Source organism: Chiroxiphia lanceolata, chromosome 15 (assembly GCF_009829145.1).
Source record: "Chiroxiphia lanceolata isolate bChiLan1 chromosome 15, bChiLan1.pri, whole genome shotgun sequence".
NCBI lineage: Eukaryota > Metazoa > Chordata > Aves > Passeriformes > Pipridae > Chiroxiphia > Chiroxiphia lanceolata.
The window spans coordinates 8,110,662-8,129,664 of NC_045651.1; the positions used below are offsets into that span (position 1 = coordinate 8,110,662).

The following is a 19,003-nucleotide window of genomic DNA, read 5'->3' on the forward strand; positions in this document are numbered from 1 at the left end:
CGGGCAGGGTTTTCAGGGGAGCTCAACATGGAGCAGCAGAATAGCAGTGGTTTGCTAAGGATCATTAGAAAATCTGGCCCCGGGGACCTGCCTCCCACAGCCTGCGGAGCGCTGGGGTGAGGTCCGACAGGATGCACAAAAAGCTAAACATTGGGCAAAATTGCAAAGCTGAGAACGGCACATAAATGGCCTCACGTCCATGAAACAGATTCTCGCTCTCGATGCTTTTGCGTAACCTACACAGCTCTAAGCCCCCTCCTCTCCTTCTCAAGGGATAAGAGCCATAAAATAAACCTACAGGTTGCACACACAACACGCAGCTGGGGTTTGTGCTCGCATTTTCATCTGGGTATTGCCACAAGCCGCAAGGCACAGGGGATGGACCGGGGTGTGTGACGGTACTGCAGTGAAAGGAACGAACCGCAGGTCTCAAACAGGGAAACGAAGCCGAACGCTAAGAGAGAATCATTCTCATCTTCTTATTCACGGTCGCACACCCTTAAACCGAGGATCGCCAGATCCTCCAGCCCAACGCGTTCCTGTCCCCCGCGGCCGCACAAGCGCGGGACACCCCCGGCTCCCGCCGGGAAGCGCTGCCCGAGCTGCCGCCCCTCGCCCCGCTGCCGGCGGGGATGCGGCCGGACGGGGGGGCGGCTGGGGGTGCCCGAGGGGCCGGGGGCACCCTCACGGTTGTTCCCCGGGAAAGGGCCAGAGGGTAGTGGGGGGTGGGTGTCGGCGGTACCCCCCCGGCGGCAGGGAGCGCGGTGCCCCCCACCCCCGCCGTTACCTCCAGCCCCGGGCGGGGGGCGCGGTGCATGCGCAGCTGCCGCTGCCCTTCATTCATAAAAAAAAAAAAAAAAAAAAAAAAAATTAAAAAAATGGGGGGGCGGAAAAATAGAAAGAAAGAAAAAAAAAAACCCACCACAAAACCTCGGGAGCCGCATCCGCGCTCCCCTCCAGCCCCCATTCATAAAAGGCAGTGGAGCATGCGCGGTGCCGCCGCGGTGCCCACCCATTCATAGAGTCGGGCGGCCGCGCGTGCGCAGGAGCGGCCGCTGCCCTCCCATTCATAAACTAGCCATTTTCCCAGGCAGGCGGCGGGTGCAGCGCCGCGGCCGCCGCTGACAGCGCCGCGCTCGCAGGTCCCTGCCGCTCCTGCCAGGGCTCTCCCGGGTCCGGCCCCCCTTCGCCCGCCTCGCATTTGGGATTAACTCGCCTATGGAGAGATGGTCTTAGGTGAATTATTTAAAGTAAGTACGAGATCGGCGCTTGCGAGCGGTTGTTAAAATGTTTTAAGTAGAAAAAGCCAAGCCGGCTCCCCGAGGGAAAATCCTGCGTTCGTTCTAGATGTGTTTGGCTGCTCCTTACAGATCACCGATCGTGAGCATGTTTCTGGCTATGACTTTTCTAACAGTGATCGTCTATAATTATGTACAGTGGAGAGCTGCCTGGTGCTTCCCAACCTAAAGGAGACTTGGCATTCTGGAGAAATATCCTGTTTCTTGCAGAATTTCCATTTGTGTCCCTGCATCTCTGATTTATACCTCTTTTCTGCGTTCTCCCATCAACATCTGCATTTGCTGTACATATATGGCAGGCAGGTTTCACCACACTTGTGTCGGGTTTGTTTGCAGGGTTTTACAGCAGAATAAGGGTCTTTTTTCTGCTGATGGGGTGTCCTTCATCCCTTCTTCCTTCCCCAAAAAGGAGCATAAATGCATGGTCACCTGGCCTGACAGGTCAGAATTGGATATTTCTTGCTATGGAATATGAAAATGAATTATACGCATTTCCTCTCTTTTCCAGAGCCCTGTCTTGTTAGTGTCAAGTAGTTCTGAAATGTCTCCATAATAGGACACTTCAGAGATCAGCCACTCGTGTGTCAGACCTTTCCTGCATGACCTTTGCTCTTCAGCATTTTATTTCATACAAGTCTTTTTTCCTTTTTTTTGGCCTCAGTGCCTTATTCCATCACTGTTGTCTTCCCTGTCTTGCTGTACACTTGTTTAAAATCTGGATGGGTGATGTATTTTAGAGGCTGGGTGAGTAATAAAAATGTGTACCTGGAATAATTTCATATAATATATGAAACATACTATATGTGGAGGAAAAACCTGTCCTGGCTGCTCTTCTCTACCAACTGCGTAACAAAAATAAGACAGGATTTTATTTTCTGGTACCAGTCCTGGCGTCACAGGAGAAAGACAAGCCTAGAGACGACATGTTCTGAAAATTCATTATCAGGAGGGGAATGGAAAAAACAGAAAGGGGCATATAAAAGGCACAAAGGTCTTAGAGGAAAGCGGGACTGGGAATGCAGACCTTGGAAATGGAAGTGCAAATGAATATCAGTGTTAATCATGGGGAGAAAGGCTTCACTCTTTTTCTTCAAGTGACCAAGGGTCTGATTTCATGATTTAAATCTTTTATAGCCCAAAGTTTTTCCTTAAAGGGTGAAGGAGAGAAAGGAAAAGGAAAAGCATCCCTGCATTATCCAGAGTGGAAAAGGCATGTTCTAGATTGTTTAAAACTTCTCCAGCTGCTGCCTTTCTTCCATACCATGCCAAGGGGAGAGTATGGCAAGAATCAGCTCAGAAATTGCTCTTTAATTGGGTAAAGAGAACCCCAGCTTTCCCAATATTAAAGCTTCCCCTCTCTCCCTTTATTTTGGGTTAAAGAATAAAGCTACAATTTGTGCACGGAATCACAATGATCCTGAGGACTGGCTTCCCCCTTCTCCATATAAAAATGAATGATAGCAGGAGGAGGGGTTGTTCTCAGTTATTGGAACCCCACTGGGGATGTCTCGTTGATAAATGTGCCGTTTTCCATGGGCTACTGTGTTTTCTGTTGCTGGAAGGGACTCTATATTGGGATTATAAAATTAAAAGGACCATTTCTGAATACTGCAGTCCTTTTGAAATTCTCCATGAGGTATGTGCAGGGGAGAAATTATTTGCTCTCCTCCCGAAACAGCAAAACAAAAGCTGTTTTCCTGGAATCATGACTAATTCCCAAATCACACTGGGAAATGCAACACCTCAAAGAGCAGTTCCCATCCCCTCCCCCCCCGGCCAAGAAAAAAATTCTGGTGAAATAAAATGCACAACCTTTGCAACGCTACAGTAATAATTAATTTGCAGTTCTGACAGTTTTTGGGGAAAAAAAAATTAACCGTAAAAGCAAAAAACTCGTTAATCATATTGACATACAACTTTTCAAATTCAGCCCAGTACTAAAAACTGCCTTTTTATAGGCAAACAGTTGCACAAATGTTTGGGTTTTATCCCTTTTAAATGCAGTACAACATATTTCCTTAAGGAAATACAAAATCCAACTAATATGGTTATCATTTAGTACTATTAGCTTAATGCATCGTATCTGAACTTAATTTTCTGACCTTAAAAGAAATGTTCTTATCCAATAAAAAGCTTTGACTAAGAAACTTGAGTGCCCAGAGATGTGAACGTTAGTGGGCCAAAATGTGCTTTATTCACTCGTACCATAGGAACAGATTTCAGCTGGACAGAGACAGCTTCTTGGAAGTCTACAGGTCTCGTTTCCCAGCTTCTGAATTTCCATGCTCTGGCAAGAATTTAGTGTCTCGTTTTAAAAATGGCAGGTTTCCCTAATAAGCTTTCTAATTTTTTTTCCCCCCCTTATTACTTGTAGAGAAAATTCTAGCTGGCCTTAGCTAGATAAGGCTGCTAAGGAGGGGAACAAAAAGAATGCATGTCAATATTTTGTTAATATTAATACACACTTTACAGGAAAAAAAGCTCTTTTTTTCATTTTTTTTAAGCTTTTACAGTTCAACTCAAAATCCAGACAGCCTAACTCAGTCTTAATGAACTCCAACCTTATGAATTATTCTTAATCCCACATTAAAAACATGTGCTTGCTGCAAGGTCTCCTTTAACTCCAAGTGTTGTCTCCCTCAATAAAAGCTTTTATTGAAGCCTTTGACTTGCATCAGGAGCAGCGTGTCCCTTGTCACAAGAGGATGTCCTTAATTCCAAACAAAGGCAATCACAGAATTTGCTCCCTTATCACCAGCTCCTCCTCTGCTGGGCCTCAGGAAACGAATCCTTTATTGACCACTTGGGTGGGAGTGAGCCCTGTCCCTCAGCTCACTGTCCCTCACCATCCTGCCCAGCCCCAGCTGCCCTACTTGGTGCATCCACTCTCCAAAGCCCTGTGGATCTTCCCCTTGCTGGTAATTTTTGACAGCAAGGATTGCCCTGATACCAGACACCCTGGCTTCATTTCCAGTGCCCATCCTGGCTATTCCCTCATTTCCAGACAGCTGTAGGGAGGAGCTTTGGACCGCTGCTGGGTCCCGGCCTCCAAGCACTGTGCAGAGCCAGCAAAGGGGTTTGTGCACTTCCCAAAACTCAGGTGCAGCTGTGACCAAGGCTCTAGAGAAGATTTTTAACCAAATCACTGGAGGAGAGAGACTGGTTGTGATCATTCTGGTTTTGCACTGGTTACCATCAATTCTAAACTGTCTTGACTTGCACAGACCTTGAAATATATGTGCCTGCCCTTGGAATTATATTTCTTCAAAGTATATTGTTTTCAATTATGCTAATGTCTTCTATTAAGACTAGATATTCTATTACTTTTCTTGTTTTCTTCCTCTGGCACTATTGTTTCAGAAATTTGTGTGTCCCATACAGAAAGAAAATAGATGGGTTTCTGCAGTACATTTACTGCAGTTAATGAGGTGACTGTAATGCCTCTTCCAGAGACTGTAATCCAGCTTTTTCATTGATAAAAGAATCATAGAATGGTTTGTGTTGGGAGGGACCTTAAAGCTCATCAAGTTCCACTCCCCCTGCCTTTTCACTAGACCAGGTTGCTCCAAACCCCGTCCAACCTGACCTTGAACACTTCCAGGGATAAGGCAGCTACAGCTGCCCTGGGCAACCTGTGCCTCAGCCCCCTCACAAGGAAGAATTTCTTCCTGATATCTGATCTAATACAGGTCTAGTATCATAGTAACCAAGAGCAGGTGTGATATCTGGCTGTTAGGTACCAAGACTCAGAGCTCTGTGGTCTGACCCCCCCATCACTGACCCACAGCAGATCCCTAAATGAGCAGCTGATGTCTTACCACCATCCCAGTGCAGGGCTCCATCAGGCAGGCTCAGCCTTTCATCAATCCACGGTAACTTTTCTGTCCCTTCTTCACAAAAGCTTGTGATTCTTCAACAGTTGGAAAATTCTTGGAAACCTGTAATTGAAAAGTCTTATTGAAAACTCAGTTTTGCTTTACACTGCTTATGGTATGTTGGACTTGAGGATCTTAAAGGTCTTTTCCAACCCTAAGGATTCTATGTTAAGAAGGTGGCTTGTTGCACACCACTACTCTCCATCTCCCCAGCACCGTTATAACCATTATAATTTATAATATATATAAACTGGCCACCACTGCCCTGGCAAAGGGCAGCATGGCACACCAGCAGGTTCAGCACTCCCTGATGTTACAGGGCAGGGGTCCAGGCTCAAGAAAGGAGCCAGCAGTGATGTTACAGGACATGGAGAGGACAATTCAGCATCAGCAACCCCAGGAGAAATCTTGGTTTGCTGAGGCAAACACCTCTTCCCTGCCACTGGTGCTGTTCAGACACAGCAGAAGGGATGGGTTGCTTACGAGGTGTAATTAAGGTGAAATTAATTAGAAAGAGATAAAGTGGCCCCTGATCTGGTGCTCACAGATTACTAGGGACAGAAGGGGTTTTGGTGGCTGCATCCTGACCGTACTGGTGGTCTCTCTCTCAGCAAACACGCACCAAGCAGCACATTTGGGGCTTTGGGGTTTTTTTTTCTATGACATTTAAGGTTCACTTTAGACATTTGCGTGTCAACAACCCGCGTTGAAATTCTCCACATCTTTAACAAAAACGGGTTGGGTAAAACTGTGGTGCATTGTGCCTGGTGCTAGGTGGAGAGGAGGTGATTTTGGAAGCACATTTTCCCATTTTCCTGTTGACTTCACTGTGGGCACTGAGGAGGTATCAGTCACAGCAGCCAGGTTGTCCAGGATTGCTTCCACATGGGACCCACCTCTGTACTCGAGTCCATTATTCTCATGATTCTTTTGTTACCACAAACATCTGGAATGTTGTTAAACACGTGAGAAAGAACTTAATAAAATTAACTAATGGGCAACTGAGACAATTATAAACGTTATACATTTCTGCACTCACTGGATTTTTACGTCAAGATCCATTTTGTTTTTCAGTAATTGGAAGATGTGTTGTGCAACTCTACTTTGAAAATAAAGATGTTAGAACCTTATTGCTTCAAAAATTGTTCTGAAGACATTAATGAGAACAAACTTTCCTGGGGGTTTATATGACTTCTCATGGAATTGCCTACCAGGATGTAGCTTTCTCTAAAATTATGTAGGCAAGTCCGAAAACCCATTAAAACATAAGATGCCTTTTGTTTTAATTTCATGTGATTAAAGAATCTCACAAAACTTTCAAGTCTAAAATAATACCAAAACACTTTGCAATAACAGTTGCTTTCCTACAACTTTAGGACTTGTAATTACCCAGTACAACAGTAATTTTAAATTGGCAATATCTTGATGAAGTGATGAAACAAACACTGCAGCACGTGTATGAACTTGACTTTTGAGTCCAATTTTACTCCCTTAGAAGGAAGTATATTTTGACTTGAAAATTGTGTGTGGTGAGTCCCTGGATGGCATGGCGGAAGAGAAATTTTTCTCTGCATGGGAGTTTGTTGACATGTCTGCTTTGAAAAGAAGTTCATTGTTTCATTTACCTCTAAAGAACGAAAAATTACCAATGTAAGAACATACTCTTGAATTTTTCTTCCTATTGTCTGCTTTAAGCACACTACCTGTACAATTGCAACCGGTGAATTCATGCCTGTGTTAATGCTATATCTGCAATTACCAATGATGAAAAATTAATTAATTTTGTATTCAGTATGGCTTTTTTTCTCAATTGAAATACAGTTTACAGTCAGGCTGGACTAGTGCAGTGGACAACAAAGGCACTGCATAAAGTTTCATAGCTTTTGCTAAGTTATGGTGCTTAAGTATCTTAAATCTCCTATTTTACTATCCCTTCTCTTTCTTTTTATCTGCAAATCTCTGTAGATGACACATCTTGTTATATTAAATCTATTCAATCTGAGCAATGAATTCAATATCTGCAAGCAATCCCCAGCTGCCCTTGCCATCGTGAACTTCAATCCTTTCTTAGCACAGCCAATGAGCCCCCCCAGCAGAAATATTCTTCCCTGGGGGGTTTGACATTGGCAGTTCATCTCTAGTAACTGTCCCTGTCTTTGTGAGCCAGGGTGGCTCCACAGGCAGCTTCAGGCACTCTAGTTGAAGAGAGAGGGAGTTGGACAGCCCAGCCTGTTCTTTCTTCCCTCCCAAACCAAGTGGCTCATGTTTGTCACCACATCTACATGGGGATGCTCCACACACACTGTCCAGCTCCAGCCAGATGCTCAGTTAGGTCACTCCAACGTCTGACACAACACCAGCAACTACAAGACAGCACTGACCACTCTGAACCCCCTCCTTGCTCAACTGCCTTTAGAGCAAGAAGCCTCAAAATTATACCCCTTCGGCTCTTGCCCTTTTTCAAGGTCTAAAGTTCTGCCAGGTCATCCCAAACATTACCAGTGTTGCTGCTCGAGGGAACCTTGTCCTTGCTGGCAAACACCCCACATGCATGGTTGTTCCTGGTGGGGAGGTGAAGGGAGTGGTGTCTTGCTTCTGGATGTACAACAACCAGAAAAGGTCAAGTTATGATGTCTTGGAGGACTGTTCACAGCAGTCACCAGGGCCCATGCAGGTATCCAGGCAGGCACATCGCAGCCTGTGAGACTCCACAGGAATTATCTGGCTTCTTGATTTCCTTCTGCTCCAGCACAAATCCTTAACCTGACTGGATCCCTCCTTTGCCATGAGAGATGGAGCACTGTGTGCCCAGTGCCCTTTGCTGAAATCTTTCCTTTCGTGGGATGCAGATATAAGGCTTAAAGCACAAAGAGCTGATGGAAAGGTGTGCTCATGGCACGTGCCAGTGGACACACACAGACAAAAAACTGAAGCAACCACACCATAAAATATTGCCATTGTTGTCATCTGGGCAGATTCCAGGGGAGAAGAGCCTCCTTGCAGAATGAACACCACCCAGCTCACTCTCGAGTTCAGCACTCAAGGTGTTTGATCTGGATCTGTCACCAGTAATCTCACTGCACTGCTGGAATTTCTGGTGACAAGACCAGCAACATCAATGTAGTCATGGTCTTTAGAAAATTCCATAAATATCAGAAATATTTGTCTGTTAAGAGTAGCTTGAAAGGAGAGAGCATTTAACTGTGGAAACCCTCCAAACAGGAACAAGAGGGCAGGGCAGAAGTTGAAGGACTATGTGTCCAAGCACCAAAAACTAGTAGGGTGCCTCTCTGTGGTGTTTTAAGGCAATCTTCAGCCAGAGAGACATTGTGTCCAGAGCAGGGCTCTGGGAATTGGGAGACTTGGATCTTATTTGTCTGTCTTCATGCCAGAGGTTTTTATCCAAGTCGACCCTGTGCTCAGACACCTGCAGGGTCTTTGAGTTCACAGTGTCAGGCTTCCCTTGCCCTTCAGAAATAGTTTGCCTGGTAAAAAGACAATTTGAAACTAGTTTATAATGAAAAAAGTTGATTAATAACTTCTAATATTAACTATCCTAAAGTGTGCTGTTTAGTGCAGGGTCCCTCTCCTTTCTGTGGTAATTAACTCTGAAATCTTGATTAGCGTTATCTCAGATAAGCCATCTTTAACGTCTGCCTGCATATGGCCATGTCTGTGTGCTGGGGGTTGGATGTTTTAAGAGTGCCTGTGGCTATAATCTCTCTCCAAATTAATGGAGAGGGACATGACTTCCATGTGATGGCATTGCTGGCTCTGGACCATCGCAGACTGGGTGACTATAGAGTTAATCTAAAGCCTAAATTCCAACTCCGAGGGTGTTGCTCTCCCATGCCAGGTCGAGGGACTCCCCACAGCGATGCAGAACACCCTTAATGTGCCACCCTGGGACAGAGGTGCTGTCCTGGGGACAACCAGGTCACTGCCTGGGCAGAGCAGCTCTTCTGTGTGCTGTCACACAGGGCACCTTAAAATAAATGATGCTCCATGGATACAGTTGAAACCTGGTGAGTGGAGCAGATTCCAGAGCTGGTAACAAGTGGAAATGAGCACAGAGCCCTATGCTAGAGGTGATTTAAAAATTCTGGAGAGGCCACAAAGACAGTGCTGGTAGGGATGTGAAGGATCAGACAGGCTGGTAATACTGTGCAGTGAGCCACCATTTCCTCCAGCTACCTTCCATCTAAGATCAGCTCTGCTGCACTTACTCTTGGCAGCCAAAACAGCTGCATCTTTCTCCTTAAAAAAACCAACCCCCCAAAGACCTGTGAAATCAAAATATCTCTGCAAATGTAACTGATACAGAACTGATGATTTTGCTAAACTCTGACTTGCAGCAAATACTTTTTAGATCATGACACTGGATTTTGATGCACAAAAGAAAATCAAATTCTTTTCCCTCTGTGTGTCCCATAGTTGTCAGAATCATTGCTTGCTTTTGTTTTTTTACATACACTAACTAGGAATAGATGCTTTATAAACTCTCTTGTTCCTCCAGTCAGGATGTCAACGAGCTATGAATAATGAAATAAAAAAAAAAAAAAAATTCAAATGAATGGCTAAGACCCAGCAGAGAATTTTAACTGAGGGAAGAGAAACAGCATAAGGGCTGCATGACAATAATCATCGTTACTGCTCGATAAAGCGCTTCTTCCTGCTGGTCTTGTGCAGCGGACAAAAGGAGCGCGGCAGGCCGGACGCGGTGCCGGCATCCCCAGGAGGCATGTGCCGTCCTGCCCACGCTCCGGCCCATCCGGCGTCAGCCCTCCCTCCCTCCTATTGATCCCGGGAGAAGCAGCACATTTTCAACCCCAAACGCCAAGTGATCCATCAAAGCAAGGATTTGCAAATGTAACCGCGGACCCTCGTAGCGTTTTTCAGTGGGTAAAAAAAGCGCTTCCCTTTCTCCTTGCAAAAATGCAGAGTTAGTTCACACTCCAGTTTTTGAAGTGTTGTGTTAATTTTAGGGGGGACGTCCTCTTGCAGAAGTGCACATGTTTACTCACACACACACACTTCTCGTGTATAACTTGTTGTAGTTGGATGCAATTTTTTCCTGATATTTTTTCGGATTGCCGTGATATTAAAATCATAGAATCATTTCAGTTGGAAAAGACCTTTAGGATCATTGAGTCCAGCTGTTAACCCAGCACTGCCAAGTCCAAATCTTTCACGCTGTTGGAGAAGGTTAATTTGTTGAACACAAACAACTGGCAGTGCCTTAAGCTGTTCACTACTCCCTTTTTCTTGATACCAGCAGCTTTTCCCCTCCTGTGACTTGCTCTGAAGCTTTACTCGCCCCTTCTTTCAACTGATCTCCAGCATTATATTATTTATGAATAAAGGTCACCCCGTGAGGAAATGGCACATCTACTAGAAAACAATGTGCACTTTCTAAATTTGAACCGAGTCGTTTCCGTTCTTTGATTTAAGTTTAGTTACTTCCTGTGGTTTCTTGTCCTACGCCGCTGCTGAATCTTTGGATCGACTCCAGGATAAATTGCACTCTTTCAATGAAATTAGAAACTGCGGCAATAGACGGCTCAGCCAGAACGGCTGGTAAACAGCACTTCAGCTAAATATTAGTGCACTTAGTGGGCTGAAGAAGAGTGTCTCATTACCTGTGTGAGGTGATGGATCAAGCCAGACCCATGTGGGTGCTCTCCTGGGTGCTGCACCATTGGCTCCCACTGTGGTTTGCCACCGGAAAAGATGCTGAGCAAGCGCTTCCACCTCCCGCGGGAGAGATGAAGCAGCCTTTGGAATCAGCAGCTCCCAGTGGAGATGGGACACTTCCTTACCAAAACCAAGTCATCCTCCCACAGGCAGATTCTGGGTTAGCAAGGACAGGTGTTCAGCCCCACGCTCCGAAGCACCTTTGTACCACGCCAATGCTCTTGCAAGCCACAATCTTGCATCAGGTTTTTTAGGGATCAGAGTCAACTGGGGAAAACCCCCAAAGCTTAGATAAGTCATTTCAGGGAGTTTGCTGGCAAACCCACATGTGTATATACACCAGTAGCCCTGAGATGTGCTTTGCCTCAGCAAAACCCCTGAGTGGGCAGTTCAGTTGCTGTGACTGCAACCCTCCCAGGACCAGAAGCCAAGGTTAGGGAGAGAAACACAGTAGCAAAGGATGAGGGAGGCATTTTATACCAGGGCAAGTGTTCTGACTCCCTTGAACTCAAGTTTACCTTGTAAGACCTTCTACATAACAACCAGTCTCAGTGAAGATCCCTGTTGGGCTGGGCTTGCAGGATACCTCAATAACCATGTGCTCCTTCTCTCTCCCCATCCCTTTTCTTTCTCCTTTCCTTCCCCCAGGATACTTAAGCACAGATTTTTCACCAGTAGCCAGACTGCTTTCTCAATGGAGCCCCGGATCCCCCACAACATCACCGTCGTCCCCAACTCTGTGATGGTCCAGCCCCTGCTGGACAGTCGGATCCCCTATGGGCGGCTGCAGCACCCGCTCACCATCCTACCGATCGACCAGATGAAGACAACCCACATCGAGAATGACTACACCGACAACCCCACCGCCTCCCACCTGGCAGCCCAAAAGCGTCCTCGAGGCCCCCATGAACTGGTCTTGACCAACCAGCACCTGCAGCGCTGTGAGCAGGATGTCACCCATCCCTGGATTTCATTCAGCGGGCGCCCCAGCTCCATCAGCAGCAGCAGCAGCACATCCTCAGACCAAAGGCTCCTGGACCACATGGCCCCAGTGCCTGTGGCAGAGCAGTCCTCCCCCCGAGCAGTTCGCATTCAGCCCAAGGTGATTAACTGCAAACCCCTGGACCTGAAGGGACCCGTGTCTCAGGAACTGGACAAGCACTTTCTGCTGTGCGAAGCCTGTGGGAAATGCAAGTGCAAGGAGTGTGCGCTGCCCCGGACTCTGCCGTCGTGCTGGGTGTGCAACCAAGAGTGTCTCTGCTCGGCACAGAACCTGGTCAACTACTCCACCTGCATGTGTCTCGTCAAGGGCGTCTTCTACCACTGCACCAACGAGGACGACGAGGGCACCTGTGCCGACCACCCCTGCTCCTGCTCCCACTCAAACTGCTGTGCCCGCTGGTCCTTCATGAGCGCCCTGTCCCTGGTGCTCCCCTGCTTGCTCTGTTACCTGCCAGCCACCGGCTGCGTCAAGCTGTCCCAGAGATGCTACGACCAAGTGAGCCGGCCCGGATGCAGATGCAAAAACACAAACAGTGTCATTTGCAAGGCATTGCCAGAGAGCAAAGGGCCAGAAAAGCCCTTTTGATAGTTTGGGAGGACAGGGAATGGGAGGAGGCTCCACGGAGCAAGGTGGTGTTGGTTCTTTTTAATAACCTGTGTTCTGAGGAGAATGTTAGCCTCTCGCCTTTGGAGAAAGCAGAAGCAACTATTTCCACGAACTGAAGCACTTTGGGTTATTCAGGGTTTCTGGAACTGGTCACAATTTAAATAGATGGGGCCAAAGGAGGAATGTTAATAATGCAGAGTGAAGGCTGAAAACCTACGTACATCACGAAGTACAGCTGCTTAAAATCTCCCGGTTTGGATGGACGGCTGCTCACGGTGCCTGTGCACCGCAGGAACCATTAACTGCTCGCTTGGCAGGCACGGCCGCACAAGCAATACCCATTCCCAGCTGCGGAAAGCTGCTTTGGATTCATATTCAGGGCGGGCTTCTTGTTTCCGCTTTCCTTCCAAACTCCAACTTGCTACCAGCAGCCTGTTGAAGGTGACAGGGTAACTCCCTCCACCTTCCTTCCCCTCCTGCACACCGCTGGAAGGGCTGGTTGCACACACAGTACATGTTTCTCAAAAGGTTTCTGTGTCCCTCAAAGATTTTTTTGAACCAGAAGCGAAGATACATTTTGCTTGTTGAAGGGTCTTTTACCCTTTAGGCATATCCCACCTGGCCACGCTGATTTGGACCCTCTCTTTAAAGCAAGATGGTAGCAGGTCTGCTCCCTCCTGGGAGGAATAGCAGCAGGATGTGTTCGGGCAGTTGTATCAACACCGGGTCCTCCTGCCTGTAAGCTGATCTATAGCATCAGGTTTCACTCAATGGAATATGAATTTTCCATCTACAGTACAGACCCGCTCCAGGAGGATGTTTGCCAAATCCCATTTCTCCAAGGTGTGCACTCGTTCCCCTGATGCCAGAGCAAAGGGGATCTTAACTCACACTACAGAGCAAAGATGGTCAGTGTTTGTTTCTCTAAACCTCTGGTAAAAAAAATCACAAAACCCGAAGTGTACAGTGCACATAAGTGTATTTTTCTAGGGATCTCAATCCAGTACCTCCTCTCCTGGAACAAGCTCTTCTTTGCTCATTAAATATTAAGATTTTTATTTGGTTTTGTCTTAGGGATGAATGGCATTTGCTTGAAGTACAGCCCATTCCCCCATCCCTATTGCTGCTGTTGGACTTTTGCCTCCTCTGTACAAAAGTGTCTTTTTAAATGTAAAGAATGCATTTAATGTTTATTTTAGTGTTAACACACCCTAGGGAAAGCCAGGGGAGGGAAGAGAGCAAAGTTAACAAATGTACCCATGGTTTTCAGCATACAAATATCATTGGCTGTGTCCATGCACTCATCCTAGGGCTGGTTCTACCTCCTCTTAGGATGCAGTAACCCCCTCCCAAGGATGCCATAACCCCTCTCTCCTGACAACTACAAGGTGCTAAACAAAAATCTTTGTCCAAACATGCAACGCTCTAATGAGTAGGTAGGTACTTGTTGCATACAGAAAACTGATCTAGTCTCTTTTTGCGTTCTTAATTAGAGGAGATTTCCTCAGTAAATGCACAGCAGTGACAGTGAAATGTCATCTCTAATTAGATAAGCAATAGGCAGAGCTCATGTAGCATTTCCAGGAATCCCGTTGGCTTGGTTGCGATACGGCCACTGTGAGGGGTTGGCAGGAGTGCACTGATGGGACTCTGGTGTCTTTGGTTTTCAGCTCACCTGGATGACTTGGGGTTTAGTTAAGTTTAGTTGTAGATATTTATTGAAGGGGAGATTAAAAAAAAAAAAAAAAAAAAAAACAAACCAACAAACTTTCTATATTTATAACATTTGTTAGCTTGTACATGATAAATCATAGAAAAAGGGATATGAAGTCTGTTCCCAGATAACAGTTCCTATAATTTAGCCTCATGTTAACTGTATGGGGACACCAGGAAGCAGGTGGGGATCCAGAGCTGTGTTTATTATCTTGCACAAATTGGAGGGGAAAAGAGAACAGGAAAACCAACCCCAAACTAGCTGAACTGTTGGTTGAATGTATAAGGTATTGTATTTAATAAGAGAAATCATTTTCCTAAGATGCAAACAGACTAAAAAACACAGCAGAAGAGGTATTAACTGCTGCCCTCCTCTGTTGGGACCACACATGTCCAAATGGCCTCCACCCAAAGTTGTTTTGCTTTTTTGACCCTCTGTCCCTGGCTGTTCCTGGGGGATTTGTGCTGAAAATCCACACTAGCAAAGCCCATGGCTTGGCTGCATGGTCCTTGTGAGCAAAGACAACGCTGGAGTGGTCGCCACTGTGCCAATCTACACTCATGTACATACACCCAGCAACCCCAGATGGATTTCCTTTCATTGTACATAGCTGTAAACTATTTCTCTGTTGGTTTGTTTTAATATATAAACCCTGTTAGCTGATCCCATGCTGGAAGGCTGTAAAGCGTTAGTGGATGTATTAGAGCAGTGGTCAATGTAGCAGAGCGACCCTCCCTCTTCTCCTCAGCTCCCGGCACAGCCACCAGACTCTGCTCCATCAGCTCCCAGCCCAAGGGATGGCAAGAGGGTGCTGAGCCCTGTGCAGAGCACTCGGAAAGGGGCAGGCTCGGCCACAACTGGGGCTCTGCCGGCGGCACTGGCGGAGGGTACGGAGGGTACGGTTCCTGTCAATAATGTCCTTATTCCCCTCTCTCTCTCCACCCCAACACCTCCATTCCCCCATCCCCTTTGAAGGTACTTAGGTCTCCTGCCACCCCTGAGATGCCCTTTGGTCACGGTGCCCTTTCACCTCACCCCAGTGTGAGCACAGAGTGGCAGCTCTGCCACCCTCCCACGGGCTGGGTCCCCCCACTGACAGAGGGACAGCTGCTAATCAGCACAAACCTCGGGAGTGATGTTGGCTCTCCAGCCACGCCACTGTGGTGGGGTGACCATGAAGGCAAGAGTGGAGGTGAGGGCAGGTTTTCCCCGGGACAGGTGCCTTGGCACCGCGGCGCAGTGCTGAAGGAGGAGGGGGATGGCAGGGAGCCTGCACTGCTAATTACTGCAGCACTGCTAATTGCTGCAGCAGGTTCATGCCAGGGTTTGCCCTCTGCCCACACACAACAGCCCAGAAAGCAAGAAGGGGTGTCCTGACAGTGCTGGCAATGCCACACCACGGCCCCAGCTGGAGCTCAGCACCAGCAGAGCAGTTTCAACAGACAAACACACCCTCACTGCACCCACTGGGCACGAGGAGCACTTACCAAATTTGTTGCTCCCCAGGCACCAGCTTTGCCACCCAGATGAACCCTCACCCTTCCTCAGCACTGGGTATTCCCTTCCCCTCCCATGCTCAGACACGCTGAGAAATGTTTCCCTCTTCTCCTCTTACCACCCCTCCACATGTACACCCTGAAATGTTACCACAGAAGGTTTTTCTTTGTATAGAATATTTATTTTGAAGCTCTATTTTAATAGTATTTATTTTAGAAAGTCTACTATTGTAAGAGTTCTTCTGTTTGTGAAGAAAAACAAGTACTGATGAATGTACTGATCTAGAAATTATATATATATATAAATATATATTGTTAAATATATAAATGGCTGTTGTGGTTCTTTAAAAAAAAAATCCCAAAGAATGCTTATAGCAATTATTCTAAAAATACAAACTAAGAGTAGCCCAGAATTGGTTATTTGATGCTCTCCAGACTTGCCAAGGAACTGAGGGTGATGCTGGGATTGCTCTGCCCCACGACCTGGCATACTGGGGCTCATCATCCAATTATCCCACAAATCACCTGCAATGGGAAGAGCCAGCTCCTCAGTGAGGGGGAATACCCTTCTCTGTCCAGTTGTAGGATTAATTCTTTCCTTCCCTCCACCTCTTAAATATATCAGAAAGACTTGCCTGGAAGTCAGGCTGCTTCTTCCACAAGGCTAAAGCTCAACCCTCAGTGTGAAAATTTGGGCTGACATTAAAGAAAACCAACGCCAAAGTCAGCAGCCCCCACCACATAGAGGGATTTTGCCGACCCCCATCCCACAGAGCCTCTCTTAACATTTCAGACCCACTGCCTGCTCTCCTGCTTCTCCTTTCCAGGAGCAGAGCCTGTGCTATTTGTACACAGAGCGTTTGGCGATGGGGTCTGCTCCAACACCACCCCCACCCTCACCGGGTGAGCAAGTGGGATGGGAGTGGAGGTCAGGGGAAGGCTGGGAGAGCTCTCCCCCCCACACTGCCTTCTCCTGTGCTTGTTAACACAAGTAGTGGCTTCCAACAGGTATAATTTCCACCATTTATGAGTCTCCAGGACACGAGGGGAGCTCCAGGCTTTACACACATTTGGGCTGCCTGCACAGGGCTCCACATCCCACAGCAGCATATCTCCACCCACCCCTGCCACCCCTGATGAGGGGTGTCCCTGCACACAGGGAGCAGGAGGGGACTGAACCCCTCCTCACTTCCCCAAGTCATCAGAAACTCTCCCTGTGCTGACACCAGTGTTGGCTCTCTGCAGACACAGCCATGATCCAAATTCCTCTGGGGGAGGGCAAGGGGTAGCAGGGTGTGAACCCCAACCCCATTTACCAGCAGCACAGAGCAGGACACGGTAGCCAGACCGAGCACACAGCACACCAAGGACACTGTGAACACGAACAGCCACTCACAGCCACCTCACCAAAGAGTGGGGAATGGTTTCCTCCACAGTTATTTCATTTGAGAGATAAGAAGTTGGAGCTGCTCCTACAGCACTATTTACCCTGGTGAGGCTGTGCTGCTGACACCAGAATGGGCACCACTGAGGTCTTGGCTGGATACAGAGCATCCTCTAACCCTGGCCAGCCCACCCCAAGGTCCCTGTGAGACCCCACACACCAGAGCAGCCAAAACTCTCTCACCTCCTTGAAAAGGGTAAGAAGCTGGCAAGGTCCAACTCTCTGAGTTTCTGTTCACCCTGCCCAGCCCTTGAGCCACATCCTGGGGCTCCCACCCACCAGCACCCACCACCCTTCCTTCCCCTCCGCCTTCATCTGCTGCCTCGTGTGTCACCAGTATCACATTAGACTGCTAAAAATAAAGGATCCGGGTTATTTTTCACCATTCCTGTTATTTATTTGCACGCACTGTGGAGCTGTGACTCACTGGAAGCGGTGCCATACTTTGTGTCATCACAGAGGTAACCTGAGCATGTTACCTGGCCTGAAATAATATTATTGAAACAATAATGTCGAGTTAGTCACTGGATCAGATAAAGAGACAATAACTACACTGTGCAGATCACGGCATCTGATGCCAAAAAATTTTCAATAAGGAAAAGATACTGAATTTGTTATGCTGGTGGTGATTTTTATTTTTTTTTTTAAGAAACAAGCTGAGCCAGGATGTATAAATTTAAATCAGAGTTTGGCAACACCGAGTGATGTCTTGCACATAAAGCTTTAAAAATGTCAACGTCTCTCTGCTGGAAGTGAACCAGAGCACTCTGGTTGATTTGACTAGTAGATGTTAAACTAATATTTTTTCAATCAATCAGAATTATTAGCCTTTTTTTAAACCTCTTTTACAACATTTTCAATAATTGACCATCAAAGGAAACCAACTCTAACATCACAAGCACAGGTTATAGGATACCAAAGAGATGCAAAGAGCTAAGAGTACAACAAACTCCCCAAGTTCCAAAGCAATGTCAGCTCTTAGACATCAGACCTAAGAGGGAATTTCTAGGGAATCCAAGCCTCAAAAATACCCTTTAAGCAGCATGTTAATTCTGAGATAATAGGCTGAAACTTATAGAAATGAGTGACCTGATCTAGTGGGTGGCATCCATGCCCATGGCAGGGGGTTGGAACAAGATGAGATTTAAAGTCCCTTCCAACTCAAACCGCTCTGTGAGTCTATGAAATGAGATGAAAATCTGATTCTGAAGTTTCTTTTAAAATTACTTTGCTCAAATATGTACTCAATAAACATGTTGAGATTTTCCCAAGGGTTTAAGAAACACCCTTGATGAGATGTGAGATTTGCCAGTACTGCCAGCAGCTGGAGGAGGATATGGGGAGGACAAACAAGCAACACTGGGCAGAAGTTGCATCCACCCTCGAAGGCAAACACTGTGATAATATGGCTTCACATGAAAAATAAATTTTAAACCAATTAAAATAAAATAAAACCTAATTTGTCCTTCCCTGACAGCTCCGAGGTGGGTGTTTTGGCCGGAAAGCAGGACACATTCTTCCCTAGTGAGACGCCTCTGTAAGAGCAAGGGGAACAATAGACATGACATGAGCCAGGGAAAGGCAGTAACGGCAGCAGGCAGTGATGCTCAACTCAAAAACCAGGGCTCTGGCAGCTCAGGGTGAGCTCAGCACCCTGAGGAGGGACTCAGTCCACGTGCATGGCACCACTGACTCTCAACCCTGGACCAAGGCACAACACATGCCCCACACATGGTTCATCAAAGCCCATAACACCAACCTGCCCGAGCTGCTCCAGTAAAGGGATTTTTTTTAACTCTTTGCTGTTACACAAATGCTTTCCCACCATGTGCACAGGTGCACAAATGGAGCCAGAGGGGGGTTGTTTGGTGCT

General features: G+C 46.9%; 1 protein-coding gene across 1 annotated transcript; it reads left to right on the forward strand.

Annotated features, from left to right (window-relative positions):
* The first annotated feature begins 1,112 nt into the window (after nucleotides 1–1,112).
* On the forward strand, nucleotides 1,113–15,990 carry SPRY4 (sprouty RTK signaling antagonist 4). Its single transcript, XM_032703291.1, has 2 exons — nucleotides 1,113–1,250; nucleotides 11,516–15,990. The coding sequence occupies exon 2, from the start codon at nucleotides 11,562–11,564 to the stop codon at nucleotides 12,453–12,455; it is 894 nt and encodes a 297-aa protein (XP_032559182.1). The 5' UTR covers nucleotides 1,113–1,250; nucleotides 11,516–11,561; the 3' UTR covers nucleotides 12,456–15,990.
* Nucleotides 15,991–19,003: the final 3,013 nt, after the last annotated feature.

Coding starts and splice junctions, on each gene's coding strand:
- SPRY4 (XM_032703291.1), top strand. CDS start 11,562: ATGGAGCCCCGGATCCCCCACAACATCACCGTCGTCCCCAACTCTGTG.